This window comes from Solanum pennellii, chromosome 6 (assembly GCF_001406875.1).
Source record: "Solanum pennellii chromosome 6, SPENNV200".
Classification (NCBI taxonomy): domain Eukaryota; kingdom Viridiplantae; phylum Streptophyta; class Magnoliopsida; order Solanales; family Solanaceae; genus Solanum; species Solanum pennellii.
Window position 1 is genome coordinate 50,853,970 of NC_028642.1, and position 18,634 is coordinate 50,872,603.

Consider the following 18,634-nt stretch of genomic DNA (forward strand, 5'->3'; position numbering starts at 1 on the left):
TTTTTTTAAAGAACTCATTTGAATCTTGTTTATGAAAATACTCTACGATTAAAGTTAGAATTAAATATCTCGTTTTGCTTATTTATTGAACGTTTTTTATTTTTAATAAGTTGAATTAATTGTTTCATCAAGGAAGAGCTTGAATTGATTCACAACTATTTGAATTGATACAAACTAACCTCTGTCCATATTTTCATCCGACAAATTTGGCTCAAAAACACCCCTATTTAAGCCGCTCACACTAGATGGAGGGCAATACTATATCACATCTTATAGTTTGAACGCATTTTAGGTCATTCTTCGTTAAAATTATTTGAAATATAGGCTCATATGATTGGCGTGTTTCTTGGCTACCATAGAATATTTTAAAAGAAACATTTTTTTCTAAAAACTTACGATTTTTATTATTATATATTTAGAAACAATACTTCTTTCATAATACATTATATTGCATATAGTAAGATCAACTTTCCCGTCCTATACATTCATGTAAGAATGCAAGCTGACAATTTCTTGAACAAGTGTGTGCTATAAAGCTCTCATATTTTTAAGCACCTCTACATACCATGAACCATGAACTCTGGCTGACACAGTTGCCACAACCAACAGATCTTTCATAGCCTCAACCAGCTTTCCAGTGAGTAGATTGGCACCAACACGTTTCAGGGTGTTCTCCGCCAATCGCCCACCCTCAGCTACACTTCCGCAAAGTAAAATTGCTTTTGCTGCCAAAAAAACAGTGCGCGAAACTCGAGTGAAAATGGCATCCCCTGCTCGCAAGCTCTTTGCCAACACGTTCGCCATGATCTCCTTCCTCGCTTGAAGCTTCTTTGGCTCATCACCTTCTAGGCAAAGGCTCAGTGTATCAACAACTTCAGTAATACCAGCATCCTCCATGTTATCCAGAAGCTTAAACAGCTTTGTAATAGATTTTGATGATATATCTTCTATCTCTGAGGGGTTGCTAACCAGGCATTCGGCAAGAAGAGTCTGCCGCAAAACCAATATGCTGCAAACACACACACACAAAAAAAAAAAAAAAAAAAAAATTAGCAAGCAAAGAGATCCTCCTCCACTACATCATGTCCTTTTTTTCCTAACCCCGGTAATACCACCCGAAGTACAACACAAATCTTCCAGATGAAAACAAAAGGTCGCGGATAGCAAGTAAATTAAAAACTAGTAACAAATTTTAAGATGGAAAATTGCAAGTCACCACTTTCTAAACCTACAGGGGATATCCTGCTCACAATGGACCCCTTGAGGAATTGAAAAATCTTCTATTATGATGACCAGCATATTCTATCCAGACTTCCCCCAGTATATGTTAAACTCACATCTCACCCAGTTGAAAGTATCCACCACTTCGCAACTATATTTTCTTGCCTAACACACGTTTTACAACACGTCTAAGATAATGCATGCTGCCTTAAATTTGTAGCCACCTACAAATTTTCATGACTGACCCCACAATCACAATTTATGGGATGTAACTAGGCAAAATCCATCCATTGCCCTAAGCATGTCCAAAATTAGCATTAAATGTTACATCTGTTGCTAATAGAAGACCATTGTGAATTATCGTTTACCAAAAACAGTTTCCTCTGACCAAAGTAGGATCTAAACTAACAAAAGTTAAAAAGCTATTTTTGCTTTAGATGAGACCAACAGCCCATCTGAAATGCAACTTACAAGTCATTCCATACCCCTCGCAATGAGAACACAGAAATTAAATTTCTGAAGAAAAAATAGGATCACCGTACATAACTAACCAGTGTATTGCACATCATCAAAATATGCAGGCATGAGAAAGGAGCTGGAAGAAAGGCAAGGAAAGTAACAGCACCTAGTACAGACAACAATGATTTTCTGGAGGATAGCCTGGACAGCTCTCAATCTGGAGAAATTCAATTTCAAAGTCTCCGGTAGTGTTTCCACTGTCAACCCCTCAATTTCACAGACAAGTTGCAACAAACCAAGCCTTAAAAATAGATCAACCTTATCTCCCTTGCATTCTGGTTGTTCCGCTACTGATACAAAAGATACCCAGATGTGATAAAAGAAAAAACTGAGCAAGAAAAAACTGAGCGATTCTTAAGTTTAGTACTGAAGTAACTAACCATTAGTCTTCAGGGTTGGAGGATCTGATATCCTTAGAGAGCTACCTCCAGCTCTAAGTGTAATTGGAGCTTTCTCCGAAGAATGTGCTCCACTGCTCAACCTCAGAGATGATAATGAACTCAGGTGGTCATCCCACTCTTGCACAGCCACTAACATGACAGAAGATAGCCATTGCTTCACTAATGGTAGAGAGATTGGAGCCTCAGTAGGAGGACCATAGCGGTTGGAAAAAGAACTTCTAAGGTATTCAAAACCAGCAGGTCCCTTGATTAATGGTTCCAACAATTTGATGCGTGCTTTGCTTATTTCACCTTTGAGTTTCTGGAGGAATGTAAGGAATTATCAAATTAAAATACATGCGGGCGGACAAGCTAAACAGCACAGAGAAGCCACCATTACGATTTCTGGTTCTTCTTTTTCCTGGTTGAAAGTACCAGTATTCATTCAAGACAATAAAGCTCAGTGTTCGACTTACATTTATTCAAGGAGGCTCAGTCAGAGAAAGTTACGCCACATTATTAGCACTTTATGATAATGTCTTACAAGAGCTAAATGTGTCATGAGCTGGCATAGAACCGATGAAGCAATAAATAGGAACCAAATACTTTGCCATATGACCTGCTTGGGCTAGCATCGAAATACTTTGCCAAAGATTTTTGCTGTATTTCCTTCTCATTCCCTGTATTCAACAAGCTCATTCCCCCTCTAAACTACCATGTCTGTCTCTTCCTTTTACTTTTTCCTTCCCGTCCAAAAAAGAACTCAGACGAGAAAATAGTAAATATTTATTAATTATGGTATATATTTGGTTAGTGTAGAATATTTAAATATGGTATGATTATAAAAGTCTAGATATGAGTACCATGACTGACAATATTCAACACTCACCTTAATCTGCCTTAGAACAAACTGCAAACCCTTGATAACCAAAGAAGCAAACAATGCAGTGCTATTTTCTCTGCCCTGAATATTTTCCCCTAGTTCTTTCAGGAATTTCTGGTGATTAGTATTCAATTCATCTTCAACCAAAGGTGCTGAGAGTTTCCTCAAAGTAACCAAAGCAAATTCCAAAATCCTTCCAAAATAATCCATGTCCAATGTCCCTGAGTTTAGAACCTGATGAAATGACAAAACAAGAAACCTGAAGCAAGTCAGACAGCAAGAAACATTTACAAACTGCTAGTGCGGAAAGATATCCAATTGTACCAGCAAATTTAGTACCTGCGATAGGATATTAATATCAACGGTTTCGACTATCTCCTGTCTCCAACTTGGAGGAGACATCTCACACAGTTCATTTTGTACTTCCTTCATAAGCTTGAGAACCCAACTGAAATCAGGGTTATCCTGATTCAAGGATTGCATAACACCATCCCAGAAAGCCTCTTCCATTCTCTCTTTCGCTCTAGCCTATAATGACAGATCAAGAGATTGTAGGTAATCTCTCTCAGTTAATATAGAGAGGAAACAACTATCCGTTAAGTAAAGCCAAGTTATTTACCTTATCACTCTCTTTTTCTTCACTAACGATCTCCAAGCCACAACCCTTGTGAACAATTTCATTCAAAAGCACTTCATTCTCCGTTGCACGTAATAAACCAGTAGATATGCTTTTTTGAGGAGTTCCAGAGCCACTTTTATCGCACAAGTATGAATCATCTTCCACAGATACGGGCCTGGCATTTTCATTGAACTCATCTGAATTCTTGATTTCAGAGTTATCAGATGAACCAACTGAACTCGGAGAATCAGTCTCCATGGAGTCAATAAACCTAGACCGCAGCTCAGAAAGAGCATGCTCCAGACGTTCAAGTCCAGCATTACCACTCAGCTGCTTGACCTTTGCCCAAATAAGTTTCTGATTTTCAATCACCTGTAACAGTAAGTTAGCTTCAAGGAATTAAGCCAGTAAACATGTATTCTATCTCCAATTCAGTGTCTCATTTTCTCCAGATAAAATAAATAAAACAAAAATTTGAAAATAGAGACATAGTATAGAGAATGCTTATCAAGAAAAACAAAAAATTTAGACAACAAAATGAAAAGATGGATATTCAGCCACGAGACAAGGGAGTGGGAGTCATCAAATGCAGATTTCAAGAACAACTCGCGTCTTGCAAACCCAGACCTGCTTCTGGAAAGAACTGAATTCGGCTGTCAGATCATCGTAATCTCCCATAACCTGCTTGCAAGTCTGCATCAGAGAGAGCTCCAGTTGACAAGCAGTATTTATTAAATCCTCTTCTAACAACTTCACATCCTTAACTTTCCACATCACAAAGTGAAACAGATAAGAGCACCATGCTTTATCAAAAGCTTTGAGCTGAGAACTAAAAGCCAGCCTCACTGGGGTCTCCTCTTCTGTAGATTTAATCGAACCTCCTACAATAATTTTAAGCAGCAATTCAAACTCTTTAACAAAGGCTCCAGCAGATTCAGCAAGAGCGAATTCAGACTGCCCCTTTGCAGTGAAAACTGAACCTGGATGTCCTAGAATCATATATGCACAGAGAACTACTCTGACTGGGTACCTTGATAACTTGACTGGAGCTGCCACTTCCCCCCTAGCTGGGACTGAGGAAGCGGCACGCTCAAGAAGATGATTAATATTTTCAAAACAAAGTACATCTCTGGGACCAAGAAGCTCATGTCTGATACTAATGCGGTACTCTAGTCGATCAAGTAATGTTTTTGCATTTTGGATGGTCGCACTTGACCCCATCTTCACTGCAAGTTGCTCAAAAGGCATTCCTTCAACAGACTTTTTGTTAATATCTAGGGTCATATATGCTTTAGCCAATGAAAAAGTTGTTCGTCTTAGTTGGATGAACCGCCTCCAGCACCTGGAAATTATGATAACAATACGCTACAGTGAGGATAGAAGAGGACAACCAGAATGCATGACCCGTGCTACAGAGGAAGCCAATAAATAGCACGTTATCTGTACATAATATTAGATAAACTATTGAGTTCATTTTCACATACAAGAACGTCCAAATACAAAAAACGACACCACCTCATAGCGGTAGTCAGCACATCAGAACAGAGGGAACAAACAAATTGTGATGTGTATTTCTTTCTTCTTTTCTTTTTCTTTTAATTTAAGATTGTGACATATAATTCTTTACTTAAAAATGAAAGGATACTTATTACTCAAAGAAAAAGAGTAGCAAAAATTGTTATGTATTTTAACCATAATGCAATACTCAACTCCTACGATATGCTTCAAAAGTTTACTGTCTCTTGGAAGTGGATATAATTAACGGCGAGCAGTTGTTTGTCATTTGCTTAATCTTTAATGCATGGTACAAATTTCAATCCAACAATGGGTTTGATTGCAACATCCCTCTGATAATGTAGAATTAACTACATAATTTTTTTTAATAAGCTTGGTGTTTGAGCCAACTTGCGCACACCTAAATTTATTTACCATGATACCTGCTAAATCATCCCAGCGCAGGTACCAGTAAATCACCTAGTGTTAAAATTAATTACATTTCTGAGTACCTATAAGATCTCTTCAATCTTTATAATGCAAAACCTCAAAGCCTCAACCTAACCCCCTCAGCGTCACGAGAAAAAAAGTGCTAAAAGGGGAAGGGATGTAATATGATAATATATGTCATGCAATAATTATAAGTCCTTTTTTTTGACACAGTAGTGTCGGGTCAGCTTGCCAGCATTTTGAATATTAACTATTCCATGGGCTACACCTCCCACCAACATAGATACAGAGTCTGCCAATCAAAATGTAAGACATGGGGGAAAATTACCTAAAGTTGTCTCTGCTGGAATGTAACCCCTTGTGACCCATGGGTTTCACTCACTTCATTGACCATTGGTCACATGGATGCAAGAATAATGAACTTTCTTAAGAGCTCACATGAAATTATATTGAAGTTCAGCACAACATAGACAGCCCCAAATCACGTTATGGAAGCCTAAGAAACTGAGATACTTAATTTCTTTTGCGTAAATGAACCTAGAGAGTTGTAGAGTTGCAGCAATAAAAGTTCTTGAAATGCCCTACAACCTACTTTTAAATATGTTTGCTGAAGGAATCTGGAACTTGACTTTCCATTCAGTTCACTGACTTCCTTCTTGATGAATAAAGTAAAAATGACAAAAGCCTACTTTAGTTTAAATTTGATATCAACATTAAATATCCAGAGATAGAAACATCTAAAATAATGAATGCGAACATAAAGAAAGTTCATAGCTCCAAATTTACCTTGCTACGTTAAAAGACAAAAACTCCCCCCACGCAATTATGTCTGAACAAGAACGACGTGAACTTAGCAGACTTCGCCTCTGCTTTAAATACTCTGCTCTGAGCCTCTTTGCCTAACAATTACAACAATATTAGAAATTGGTATAGCAATGATAGCTTGCACTTACCTCATACAAGAAAAATTATAAATCCATTATAAATCCAACAACCAGCTAAGAAACACAGGCGAAATCTATTGGGTCAAACATGTTTAACATCCACACCAATCAGACAGCACTCAGGCACATGTTTCGTGTAAGCTCTGTGCTATCTTACTTTATTTAATGCATTAATTGAAGGGGAAAAGGTCAAATTTACCCCTCTACTTAAAAATTTTGTCCACATTTAACCTCCGTTATACTATCGGGACAAAGGTACCTCTGTGGTTAGCAAAGTTATCAAAATTACCTCCAGCTCTAACAGAAATCCCAATTTTCAGATTCAGATTTTTTCTCAAGACACTTATTTATACCTGCAGGTTCAAAATGTGGCTGCAAATTCACTAACTAATTGCTAACTCATATATAAATGGAGTTTCGCATGGGCAATAATTGATTCCGAGAACACAAAAATTGATTTGATTCATTTAATATACTCTTGTAATATAAAAGACAATTAGGGGGTGTTTGAATTGGTTGTTTTTAAGTGGATTATATAAGTTAAAAGTCAAAAGTTGGGTGTTCTCCCAACTTTTGACTTTTTTTTCCTTTTTCAGCTTTAAAAAGTGCTTCAAAACACTTCCCAGAAATAGCTTAAAAACAAAAGTCACTAAAATAAGTCAATCCAAACACCCACTTAATCTATTCATGTTATTTACATGTCGCAACAAGTAATTTAATTAATACTCCCTCCATCCCTTTTTACTTTTCCACTTTTGAATTGGCACACCAATTAAGAAAATAATTAATGACGTAGTAAGTTTATCATTTTACCCCTATTAATATGAAATGGATGAAAAGTTTTACATTTTTCAAAGTAATTAGTCATTTAATAGAATAGGTAAAAAATAGTTCGTCCTTTCTTAATTTGTCAAAATGGACAAGTAATCAGGGACAACTATAAAAGGAAAGTGGACAAGTAATTAGGAACGAAGGGAGTAGCGTTTTTTGAATTACATATCTATGTTAATAATAGAAAGTTACCTATAAAAGGATATTCAGCAACCTAATAATGAAGTTCTTTTTATATTGTCAATCAATGTATAAAAATTACTAAAAAATGTATCGAAATTAAACTCTCTATATATACACTACATAAAAAAATTAAAAAAAGGTCCCTCATATCTGCATCTCTTAAGAAACTGGATGCAGCTGTCAAAAAATAGTGGATCTCAGTGGTTAACTTCAATAGTTAGACAAAGTCTTGTCTTATTGATTAGTCCTCTAATCTGACCCACCAAAAAAGGTATAAATCATCCAAGATTCACCGCTTTTTTTTTATGACCAAGATTCACCGCTTTTCAGAATAAGTTTTCTTGTCTTATTGATTAGTCCTCTAATTTGACCCATCTAAAAAGGTATAAATCATCCAAAATTCACCTCTTTTCAGAATAAGTTTTCATATCTCTTATACATTTAGAAACTTCTCTTTATTTTTTCAAATATAATTAATAGAAGAGGGAAACACGTTTCAAAAATTAGAATTTCCCCATCAAATTTTGTGATCCTTCTAAAAACTTGGAATACGTGAGAATTTGTAATCATTTCTTAGATATAGATTTGGTATTTGGTAATTCTGTTAGGACGGGGGTAATTTTGAAAACTTTGCTAACAGTAGGGTAAATTTGCCCCTATAGTATAACAAAAGTTTAATGCAGACAACATAGGAAAGTAGAAGGGTAAATTTGACTCTTTTCCCCTAATTGAATGTGGATACCTGAGTTACACTACTAGACACCAATATGACGCTTTGTTCTTTTATGATGTTTACATGACAAATAAGTGTAGTTATACAGGATAGACTTTTTGAACGGGCAAAATTGGTTTAGCACAAAAACTAATGAAAAATACTCCAGTGATCGCCTTTATCAGGACCAAGACTTTGATCAGAGAACATGAATAGATTTAGACATTTGATGTAGTACTAGATGCTCTCATATAGCATGTCAAACTATGTCAAATGCTCTTTTTGATTTTTTATGTGATTTTCAATCGCCACTATACCCAAAGATGTTCAACTACTTGAGCTCTATTGCTTCTGATGTTAGATTGAAAAAAAAGTGCAGAGTGCTTCTGAAATTGATAGGGGGATTCCATGACACTAATCTGGAATCAGAAAGATTAGTGTGGGGACATCACATCTGTAAACAGAATTTACAACTGGGGATTACTTGGAAGTGTAGGTCCTTGGGAAAAAAGCTGGAAGCGTGTGGCCCCAACCAAAGTGAAATGCTTCACTTGGTTGGTAGCCAGAAGAGCCTACTGGACTCATGAGGCTATGCAGAAGAGGAGGGATTTATTTACCAATAAAGCCAATGTTAACTAGGTCATGCCAGAACACACAGCATACTTACTAAGCTAATGGATCAGAAGGGGAGGAAACAAGAGTCAGAAGAGGTAGTGGAAAACAGTCCCAGCATGTATTTGGTGGAACATCTGGATAAAAAAAATCCAAGAATTTTTTAAGCAAACGAATGTGCTATAGTCTATACAAAAGATAAAGTGGAAAATTATCACTGTAGTAGGTTTTTGGTGAAAAGAACAAGATATAGAGGAGGAGATCCAATTAGTAAATTTTATAGGATCTTTATAAGTCTTTTTCGATAATATTTTTTTGGAGGTGGCCAGCTTAGCCCTTAATGCTGAGGAATACAAAAAGTTACTAGTTTCAAAAAAATAAATTTGCAGAGTGCTTCTTTAAGTCTTTGTATCAATTATATATTCCCTCAGAAAGCTTTTTCCCCTGTTTGGCCTCCTATTCATGTTGAGTTCCTTAATAGAATACATAGTAACCTTTCACGTTCAATTAGATTAACAACATACCTTTTGGAGACGATTCTCCAGTTGATCTTTTAGTCTTATCCTCTCAATCTCCCGTTGACGATATACAGAGTTTGCTATCTGCTTAACTTGTACTATTCTTGCACGTGCCTTTGATCTCTCTGCTTCCAGAAATCCCAGTCTCTTCTTTTCAGCAGCAGCCCGCTTCCGATGAATAGCAGCCCCGACACACTCCCTGTATTTGCTCTCTTGCATTACCCTCCTTGTTAGCAACTGTGAAATTCGTTCCCTTTTTGCAGCCTTCCGTTGCCTACATTTAAGAAGAACCCTCCGGTTCAATTCTGCCCGCTGAGCTCGTGACTCAACCTTATTGCCAAGCTCATCACGTTCTTTCTCAAAACGCATTGCCACAGCATTTTTAGCTGCTTGTCTAAGCTCATCTAATCTTGCCAAGCGCTTCTGAACTTTCGCAAGGATGCTCAACCTGCAACAAGTACAAAGCCAATAGCAAACCATAACTGAATTTGAGGCCTATAAAAGTTGTATGTACAATAATTGGACTGGGCCTACCAGTAAAACAACAGGTTGGGTTTCGACTTGTCATTTCGCATTGAAATTTTACCCCTACCCAAAGTTAATTACGTTCGTTACAGATTTACAGTTCGCACATTTTGCCAAGTTCGCACCTCTCAACCTTATCCTTTATTCTCTTTCACACAGTCCACGATGCCACTTGGGTTACAACTAATACAAATTGGAGATGGCTAATTTTTACTCCAATTTATCTAATTGTGGTTAAAAGAATAGCAACTCATAGATCTTTCAGAGTACCAAAACTTTCCCACCCTTCAACCCAATGATCGAACCAATTGCCACCACCTTAACATAGTAAATGTGCTTTTGGGTAGCCAATTGTACTTTTTCCTGTGTACTCATTTACACATTACTGTGCAAAACAAAAACCTAGTAACTCAGTTACTATGTTAAAGAAAATTTGTCAAAAAGAACTCAAGAATGATGAATTTATACAGACAAGAAATGAGCAACACTCACTCCAGCCCTTCCCAACTGGAAAATCAAAAGGAAACCATTTAGTAAGGGAAAGGAAACCATAAGTCATACATGCAACATTTAAGGCTTAATTTCTTAAATCATCACAGCTCAGCTTATAACATGATGCACGTATGAGTTATGACACTCTTTTACCAATAAAAAAAGTATAACACTATTGTCCAAATACTTATGTTTGATGAAGGAGATTGACAAATATAAAGAAGCCCGAACAGTTTACCTCTTCTTTTCAGCAGCAAGAAGCTTCGCTTCTAGTTGCTTTCTAAGCTCCCCATCCTGCGAAAATGAGCATGTCGACAATCTCAATTTCGGCCGTGCCTTGCTCGACAATAACTCATAAAATTGCTGCATTTTATTAATGTTTGGTCAACAACTCAACATAGACTTACCACATCACGCATAATAACATATTGATAAATTCCTTCATTTATACTCTAAACCATCAAAAGCAGCCAGGCAACTTAGTTCAAGTTAAGAAATGCCTAAGCATAATACTCAACTACAAGTTCTGACAAAAGTTGGATTGTTCGCCATGTTAAGCAAATACTTGGCTGAATCAAGTAAACCATCGGACTATATTTTTAGGTTCAAATTCTTTGTGGTAATATCATTCTATATCTTGTATTGTAAAAGAGCTAGGCAAGTTGATAAATTTCTGAACAATACTAAATATGAGCCACACATATTCTTCTAAAATGCCATCATGAATAGGTTTTTCATTTTTAACCCAATTGTCAACTAAGCAATTAAAATGAGGTGAATTAAATAAAAGAATCCATAAATTCGAATTTAAAGCTCTGATTATCATGCATTGGCGGAAGAAAACATCTGTTTTGCATCTCATTTGAACTTGCTCTGGATAAACATAATAAAAGAAGTTTCTTTTTTTAATGAAAAAATAGATGATTTAACAAAAGATTTTAAGTCGCCTTAACAAGGAACTCATATGACCTTATAAAGTCATCACGTCTACCAATCCAATATGTCTTCCTTTTTCTTTACCTTACCTTCATATCTATTTCTTTTCTTTCTATTTACTTCACACAAAATTTCTACCTTATTAGTCAATGGCTCGCATGAATGCAGTGTGGTTTACAGTTTCAAGTTTATAAAAATTCAGGATGAATTTAGGAATCTAATAAACTACTGATGGTTGATATTTTCCTAAAAACTTCCCTATGGTAGTTGATACGTTTGTTGTTCCGTACCAAGAATAATAAGAAAAAAAAATTCCTTCATTCCATTAAAGAATCCTAAGCAGAAGTCATTAGCCTCACTACCATTCCTAAATATCCAAGTGTACTAGACTTTCTTCAATAATTATATAACCTTGGTAGATACAGAACAGAGATTTACTGATATTAAGTATCAATTCTCTTAGCATATCTGAAATAGACAAAAACCTCTACTAAACATCTGGACTAGACAAAATTATTCAAACAATATAATATATATATATATAATTAGAAATCCCACTTGAAGCTACAATGTTCGACTACACAATACTAAGTTTTTATTTAACATTCTTCAATTTGAATAAACTACTAAAACAAGTTCCATTTTTGTTGGGTATCTGCCACTGTGAAGACCTATATCCTGGAGTAGTACTTTGATCTTTCCAAATGGCACATCATTAAAAAACCTATAGCCTTGAGTAATACTTTGCTTCCCGTATGCCATATCCAGAACTTTGCTTACTTGATACCAGTTCATTAATAAATAGTCAAGAATGCAAATTCATTTTCTCAACCATTTCTATAATAATTTTCATTCTACTATCACTAATTATGCATACAGCAGTCAAATTAACCTAAAAATTCCCTATCCTAGCAAAACGGATCACATATTTGCAACAATTATATAATAGGAACAAAAGAAAACGAACAGGAAAAGTATAACTACCTGACGACGTAATTCGGCGTCCTTAAGCTTGGTTTCAATATCTTGGGCGGTAATAATGGAAGGAGTTTTGGTTTCAAGAAGGCGTCGGCGAAGGCGTCTAGGGAGGAACAACGCCGTCGCATTATTCGAATCATTCACCGGAATATTCAAAGCCATTCCTGTGACGTGATCGGACTTTGGAGTAGCCGATTCTATTCCCATTTCCATTTGCAGGTGATGATTGAACGACGATCGATGAAATCAACCGGCGAAAGTGTTCACGATAAAGAAAGGAGAACGGAATTGGCCTTCTTTTGAAGATTTTGATATTTTTCGGAGCTCCAATTGATTCAATTCGTTTTTAGAAGCCCCTTTTTGAAATATTTTTGGGTAAACCGTGAACCTAAGCGTAATTTTGAGAACTTGTGCATGCGCTATCCACGTGAGTTGATAGGAATTAGGAATTTAGGATTATAACAATTAACCGTTCATTATAATATGATCTGATTTTCTCATTTTTTTCAAGTTAGTTTTATTTTTGATAGTATTGGTATACATTATAATTTATAGCAGTACATTTTTTGTGAATCAGGCAGGTATGATAAGAAGATTTTATAAGAAATATATTATATTATTACATATAAAATAAAATATTTAAATACTTTTGATAATTAAGTACGAATGTCTACAAAAATTTGTATCTTTATATAATCGCATCTCACCATAGCAATTATAAATTTCTAGACACACATTGTCAATAATATAAGGTTTGAAATGATATAATCGAAACTATGATTTATATAAATGTAATGTTGGTGTAATATATCATAAAAAGATAATAAATAACAGTTGAAATAAAACAAATAAATTATAATTGAATAGTGAATAATCACTCTGTTTTGTGCTGTGAATATAGTTGACGACTTAGAATATTTTCTTTCTCCCAGCTCTCTCTTTCGTTACATTAATCTCAATATAAACACAATATAACACTTTTCATTTTTCTCTTGCACTCTTTCTCTTGTATAGCTATTCTACTCAACAATCCAAAGGAAGACATCGCTATTTATAGATGAAGATTCTTCCTTATCTTAGGAATATAATAGATAGTAAATTGGGTAAATGAATAGCTAAAAGGTTACACAAGTTACAAGGTATAGAATAATGGATGAAATTAGTGATAGATCATCAAAATAATAGTTATAACATTATATCAAAATAACGACTACATTCTTGTCATTTTATACCAGTAACATATGCATTTAATATTTTTATTTTAATATTAAAATGCAAAAACACCATGTAATATGCATAATATGTATCTGAAGAATGAAATTTCCAGCTTGTAGTATCTGTTATCTAGATCCATTAGTACGTTAATTACACATAAGGCAGACAGAAAGTTGTTTTAAGTAAATGTTAAGTAAACTTTTTGGGAAAATGAAAAGACAAATAAAGTTGTGTTAAATGACAAACATACTCTTAATCAAGGATTAGTATTAGGCACTTGGATAGAGAGAAGGGGTCCAATGGTCGTTTCTCGAAAAGTACAGTAATCGTTTATTTATTAGGAATTTTAATCCTCATGATCAGCCGCTCAATCTACCAAAAAAAAAAAAGGTGTAATTTTTTTTTCTTTTTGAAGTATGTACTGTGTTTTAACATGATTTCAGTAAGATGTAGTCATACAATATGTAATAATTGATTAACGTTTACTATTATTTCACTTTGATATTTTAATCTATCAACGGAATGATTTTCATGTGTTTTCTGATAACAAATTTATAAAAAAAGGTTGAATTAAACTTGTCCTGACTCTGTTTTATAGTATAATCTGACTCAGCCATGTAGTTTGGTGTAGGTAATTTGATTCAACAAGATGGGTGGAAGTGCAATTAACAGTGATGATTGTCAAATTTCTATAACTGAAGAGCGCACACTACTTCTGATTGGACGTACAGGTGATGGAAAAAGTGCAACAGGAAATAGCATTCTTGGAACAAAGGCTTTCAAATCAAGGCATTGCTCTTCTTGTGTTACAACTGCTTCCCAGCTTCAGAGTAGTCAATTACAAGACGGAAATATACTTAACGTCATTGATACCCCTGGTGTGTATATATATATAGCAAAATTTTCTTTGTTTGTATAGGGTAGGATCGTGTTCATTTTGAACTTACTAATTCTAATTGATGAGTCAGATCCGGCATCTTGTTTTATTTTGTAGGACTGTTTGATATTTCTCGTGATCCTGATTTTGTTATAAAAGAACTTGATAAGTGCTTTGATCTGGCCAAGGATGGCATCCATGCTGTACTTTTAGTTCTGTCTGTGCGAACTCGGTTTTCAAGAGAAGAACAAGCTTCTGTGCAATGCTTTATGAACCTCTTTGAGAGTAAAATTGTTGATTACATGATTGTGGTCTTCACCGGAGGAGATGAGCTTGATGAAGAAAATGATGAGATTCTGGTGAAATACTTGAACCATTGCCCTGAGCCTTTAAAGGTTAGATTAGTTACATGTATGTTATGTAATTAAACTGGCAGATCATGCTTTCTTATTTATTTGTGTTTTAGCGTTCTTCAAGTAACATTATATGTTTATACAAAAATAAAATTAAAATCGCTTGCTCCTGAGTGTGAAGGTTGATCTAAATGAATTATTTATACTTCCGTTACAGGATACTTTAGAAAAATGTGGCAATAGACATGTACTTTTCGACAATAAGACTGAGGATCCGGTGAAGAAAGCTGAACAATTGAGAAATCTTATTTCACAAGTTAATTTGGTTGTGGAAAAAAATAGTGGAAAACCATATACAAGAGACCTGTTCATGGAATTAAAGGTAAGTTATCAGATGTATTGTTTCAAGTACATAGATAGCAAGGACTAATGAGTATACTTACAAATTAAAAATAAAATGTGTATATATACACACACATGGAATAAGTTTGGATTCCTCTCCGTCCCAAATAGCTCAAGTAAGATATCTTGGTACTTCGTGACTGATTGAGTACCTCGTACATATGATATTCTTGTACGTTTTTGTGTTTAACAGCTTGAATCTAAGCTGCGGGAGATGAGGCATCTTAAAATGGAGTTGGCAAAAGAGCGTGATGTTCGGTTGCAAGCAGAACAAAATGCAGAAGAAGCTCTAAAGAAATTGGAATATATGAGTTTAAGGGTGATGTCTGAGGAACCCCAAGCAAAAAAATGGGGAATATTTCCTAGCAATATGTGTCTTATTTTATGAAATACTAGTTCTTGATGCATATGTTTTCTGTAGTATACTTTCTCATTTGATGAAAATATTTGATAACAAAATTATAAAATTCCTTGAAGGATCTTTTAGAAATTGTTTACTATGTGTGTGTATATATATATAGTATAGATCAAACTAATTTTTCACTTTAAAATAGTTTTAAACCGTTTGAAGCATATGAAAATATTTTTAATTTTCTATTTTTATAAATATTATTTAAACATTGAACTTTCTTTTAACACATAACAGTATAGTGGACACACCTGTTGTATACAAGCTCGGCTGCCAATGCAGTTGCAAAGTTGCAGCTCACTCCTTAATAACTAGAATACTTATAATGTTCTTTTGTCAACCTATTTACATTCCTCTCGTTTGACAGTCTTTCGCACCCATAGCTATAGCCCTAACTCAATTATTTTCTAATAATTGTTGTATCTCAAAAGCCACATTAATTGGTTAACCAAAACTATCTCGATCTTGAACATATACGAGTTATTGCAATAATTTTAAGGGCTTTAAAATTGTACTCCTATTCTTAAAAGAATAATATGTGATCATGCCAACACATTTTTGTTTATCTATATTAATCTTAGTTTATAATCACATTCAGGCAAATCTGAGTAAATTTTATGTTAAAAATGACAGGTAAATGATTTTATTCATCTTTTCGGCTCAACGCCTGAACTTCGGGTGCTGTAAAACTTTAGTTTTTGAGAATTGAATAAAAAGAAAGAACGTGCTTAAAACCTAATTCTGACCAGTTACCTCTAATTAATGTGATAAATTAGTAAGAATATATCTTAATTTCTAGGAAACTGATCAGTTTAAGCTAAAAACAGCCCTCTTTAACTTTAATTATTACCTCTAGAGATGGCCATGAGTAGCTCAAAAGTTCGACTATTAAGTGTCCCGAGGTTGAATCAAAGCTGCTAAGTGAATGTATTGGAGAAGGAAAAGCCACATGCACTCTTTTGTCTTTTTTTTCCCCCATTTATTTATACTCATCAGGATTGCTCAAACTCTCTGTATTGCACACTTGAGCTCTCTATATCAAGGTCAGCACAATGTTGTTTGTTTTCGTTGTCCTAATTTTGCTTATTTCATTTGTTTGTTAATAATCTATTTAAGTTTTGATTTCAGTAAGGTAAAATTGGTGGAATTGATGATTGGGAAGTTACTAATAATGAAAAACGGACACTAGTCCTGCTTGGGCGAACAGGTAACGGAAAAAGTGCTACAGGGAATTCTATACTTGGAAGTAAGGAATTCAATTCCAAGTGTAGCTCAAATGGTGTTACAACTACTTGTGAACTTAAGACTACTCGACTAGATAACGGTTTGATCATTGATGTCATAGACACCCCTGGTAATATATATACAAACTCCTTTCACTGATTTATACTTGTACACTAATGAATTTATTTGCTACATAAAGAGTTGTTTTATATTGATAATTGGACTAATCAGATTAGGTGGTAATATTTGATCACTACTGATGCTGAGGTTGTTTTTAACTTCAGGATTGTTTGATTTTACTGGTGAGCCTGACGTCATAGGTAAAGAAATTGTTAAATGCATGGAGTTGGCAATGGATGGGATCGATGCTGTTCTATTGGTTTTGTCCGTGCGAACACGCTTCTCTAGAGAAGAATTAGCTGCAATCCAAAGCTTTCAAGAATTCTTTGGGGAAAAAATTAGAGATTATATGATTATTGTCTTCACTGGTGGTGATGAACTTGATGAGACTTTGGGTGACTACTTAGGCAAGGACTGTCCAGAGCCTTTAAAGGTAATTAGACATCATTTTGTTGGATATTTGCACCCACCTATCCTTTCGTTTCATGCTGTAAGTATGTTACGTTAAAGGAACATTTCCTCTTATGCTTCTAACGAACCTATATGTTGTGAACCATTACAGGAAACAATTAAGTTGTGTGATGAGAGATTTGTGCTATTCGATAATAGGACTAAAGATCCAAAGAAGAAAGAAGACCAATTGAACAAACTTCTTTCCCTTGTGACTCTTGTTTTACAAAAGAATAATGAAGTACCATATACAAATGAATTGTTCAAGAAACTGAAGGTATATCTGTAATAGTCCTGTTGCATTCTATTATTAATCAAATGAAGTCGAGAAGTCACATTTTTGTATTTCCACCAATTCATTGAATATTATCCAACTTCTTGTTCAGGCATTGAAGGCTAAAGGCGAGTTGAATGAACCATTAAAAATGTCTTACGAGGAGCATTGCATAAAACTAACTGAAAATGTAAGTGTCATTATTGCTCAATAACTTTTCCTTAATGCATTTGGCCATGTTTGTCTGATTGTTAATTAAGCCTTGTTTACTTAGATTATAGTTGTATGTCTTGTTGTGTCTTTCACGAGAAGTCGTCGTTGCGTCACATGCTTTGGCTCACTACAGTTGAATTTTACGCGAAGCTTAACTTTGCATTTTTCTGATTAGAAATGTTGATTTTGCTAGTTCATTGAATTTGATCATATGTTTTCATGTTCAACAGTTTACATCATTGCTGAAGGAGATTACAAATATTCTTTTTGAACAATGGGCTATTGAGCGTGCTGATAGGATAGCAGAAAAACAGAAAGCTGAAGCTGCTTGCGCAAAATCTGTGGATGAAATGCGCGATTTGAGAGAGCAATTCGAGCATCTTCAAAGTGATTCTAGGAAAGGTGGATGTCACATTTTATAATTCATATGTAGACTCGGATCCAATCGAGTTTATGTTTGCAAAATTCTTATGTGTGCTGTTCTTGTATTTGCTACTTGCTGGTAAATGGTGATCATGGATACCTGCATATGCTGCTCTGCTTAGGTGTGATAGATTATGGAAATAATCTATTTATTGTACAATATCTTTTGGTAAATATTCTAATTAGTTGTCATATTTTATATTTAGCAATTATCTTTGTAATTGATTATTATCTATGTAATTGATAATAATCTCCGTAATTATCTCTTGCCTAAAATTAGGCTTGTACACTTTTGTATATATTGATTATTCAGTGAATGAGAATCAGACGGTAAACATTCTTTTATGGTATCAAAAGTCTAGGTTACTTTTCTGACC

At 34.8% G+C, this 18,634-nt stretch overlaps 3 protein-coding genes across 5 annotated transcripts; 2 read left to right on the forward strand and 1 right to left on the reverse strand.

The window, feature by feature from the left end:
• Positions 1-377: 377 nt before the first annotated feature.
• LOC107023331 lies at positions 378-12,645 on the reverse strand. 3 transcript variants are annotated; one of them, XM_015223992.2, is made up of 11 exons: positions 12,304-12,645; positions 10,622-10,677; positions 9,373-9,814; positions 6,353-6,465; positions 4,250-4,964; positions 3,623-3,994; positions 3,343-3,531; positions 3,010-3,237; positions 2,121-2,442; positions 1,847-2,030; positions 378-1,009 (listed from the first exon to the last, which is right to left on the reverse strand). In XM_015223992.2, exons 1-11 carry the CDS (start codon positions 12,508-12,510, stop codon positions 529-531), a joined length of 3,309 nt encoding a protein of 1,102 aa, XP_015079478.1. In that variant the 5' UTR covers positions 12,511-12,645; the 3' UTR covers positions 378-528. The 3 variants fall into 3 exon arrangements, with proteins under 3 accessions (XP_015079478.1, XP_015079477.1, XP_015079476.1); XM_015223991.2 differs by having other exon boundaries at positions 1,847-2,027; positions 10,622-10,746; XM_015223990.2 differs by having other exon boundaries at positions 10,622-10,746.
• A 1,516-nt stretch (positions 12,646-14,161) lies between these two features.
• On the forward strand, positions 14,162-16,240 carry LOC107022419 (immune-associated nucleotide-binding protein 9-like). The gene is made up of 5 exons (XM_015223033.1): positions 14,162-14,390; positions 14,507-14,784; positions 14,960-15,124; positions 15,338-15,463; positions 16,187-16,240. The coding sequence occupies exons 1-5, from the start codon at positions 14,162-14,164 to the stop codon at positions 16,238-16,240; spliced, it is 852 nt and encodes a 283-aa protein (XP_015078519.1).
• Positions 16,241-16,411: 171 nt separating this feature from the next.
• On the forward strand, positions 16,412-18,256 carry LOC107022420 (immune-associated nucleotide-binding protein 1-like). The gene is made up of 7 exons (XM_015223034.1): positions 16,412-16,455; positions 16,550-16,596; positions 16,686-16,907; positions 17,062-17,330; positions 17,460-17,624; positions 17,734-17,811; positions 18,065-18,256. Exons 1-7 carry the CDS (start codon positions 16,412-16,414, stop codon positions 18,254-18,256), a joined length of 1,017 nt encoding a protein of 338 aa, XP_015078520.1.
• The last annotated feature ends 378 nt before the right edge of the window (positions 18,257-18,634 follow it).

Coding starts and splice junctions, on each gene's coding strand:
- LOC107022419 (XM_015223033.1), top strand. CDS start 14,162: ATGGGTGGAAGTGCAATTAACAGTGATGATTGTCAAATTTCTATAACT. Junction 14,391..14,506: donor TAACGTCATTGATACCCCTG/GTGTGTATATAT, acceptor TTTATTTTGTAG/GACTGTTTGATATTTCTCGT. Junction 14,785..14,959: donor ATTGCCCTGAGCCTTTAAAG/GTTAGATTAGTT, acceptor CTTCCGTTACAG/GATACTTTAGAAAAATGTGG.
- LOC107023331 (XM_015223990.2), bottom strand. CDS start 12,510: ATGGAAATGGGAATAGAATCGGCTACTCCAAAGTCCGATCACGTCACA. Junction 6,466..9,372: donor TGGAGAATCGTCTCCAAAAG/GTATGTTGTTAA, acceptor TGTAATTGTTAG/GCAAAGAGGCTCAGAGCAGA. Junction 2,443..3,009: donor TTGTTCTAAGGCAGATTAAG/GTGAGTGTTGAA, acceptor ACATTCCTCCAG/AAACTCAAAGGTGAAATAAG.
- LOC107022420 (XM_015223034.1), top strand. CDS start 16,412: ATGGCCATGAGTAGCTCAAAAGTTCGACTATTAAGTGTCCCGAG. Junction 17,331..17,459: donor ACTGTCCAGAGCCTTTAAAG/GTAATTAGACAT, acceptor GAACCATTACAG/GAAACAATTAAGTTGTGTGA. Junction 17,812..18,064: donor GCATAAAACTAACTGAAAAT/GTAAGTGTCATT, acceptor CATGTTCAACAG/TTTACATCATTGCTGAAGGA.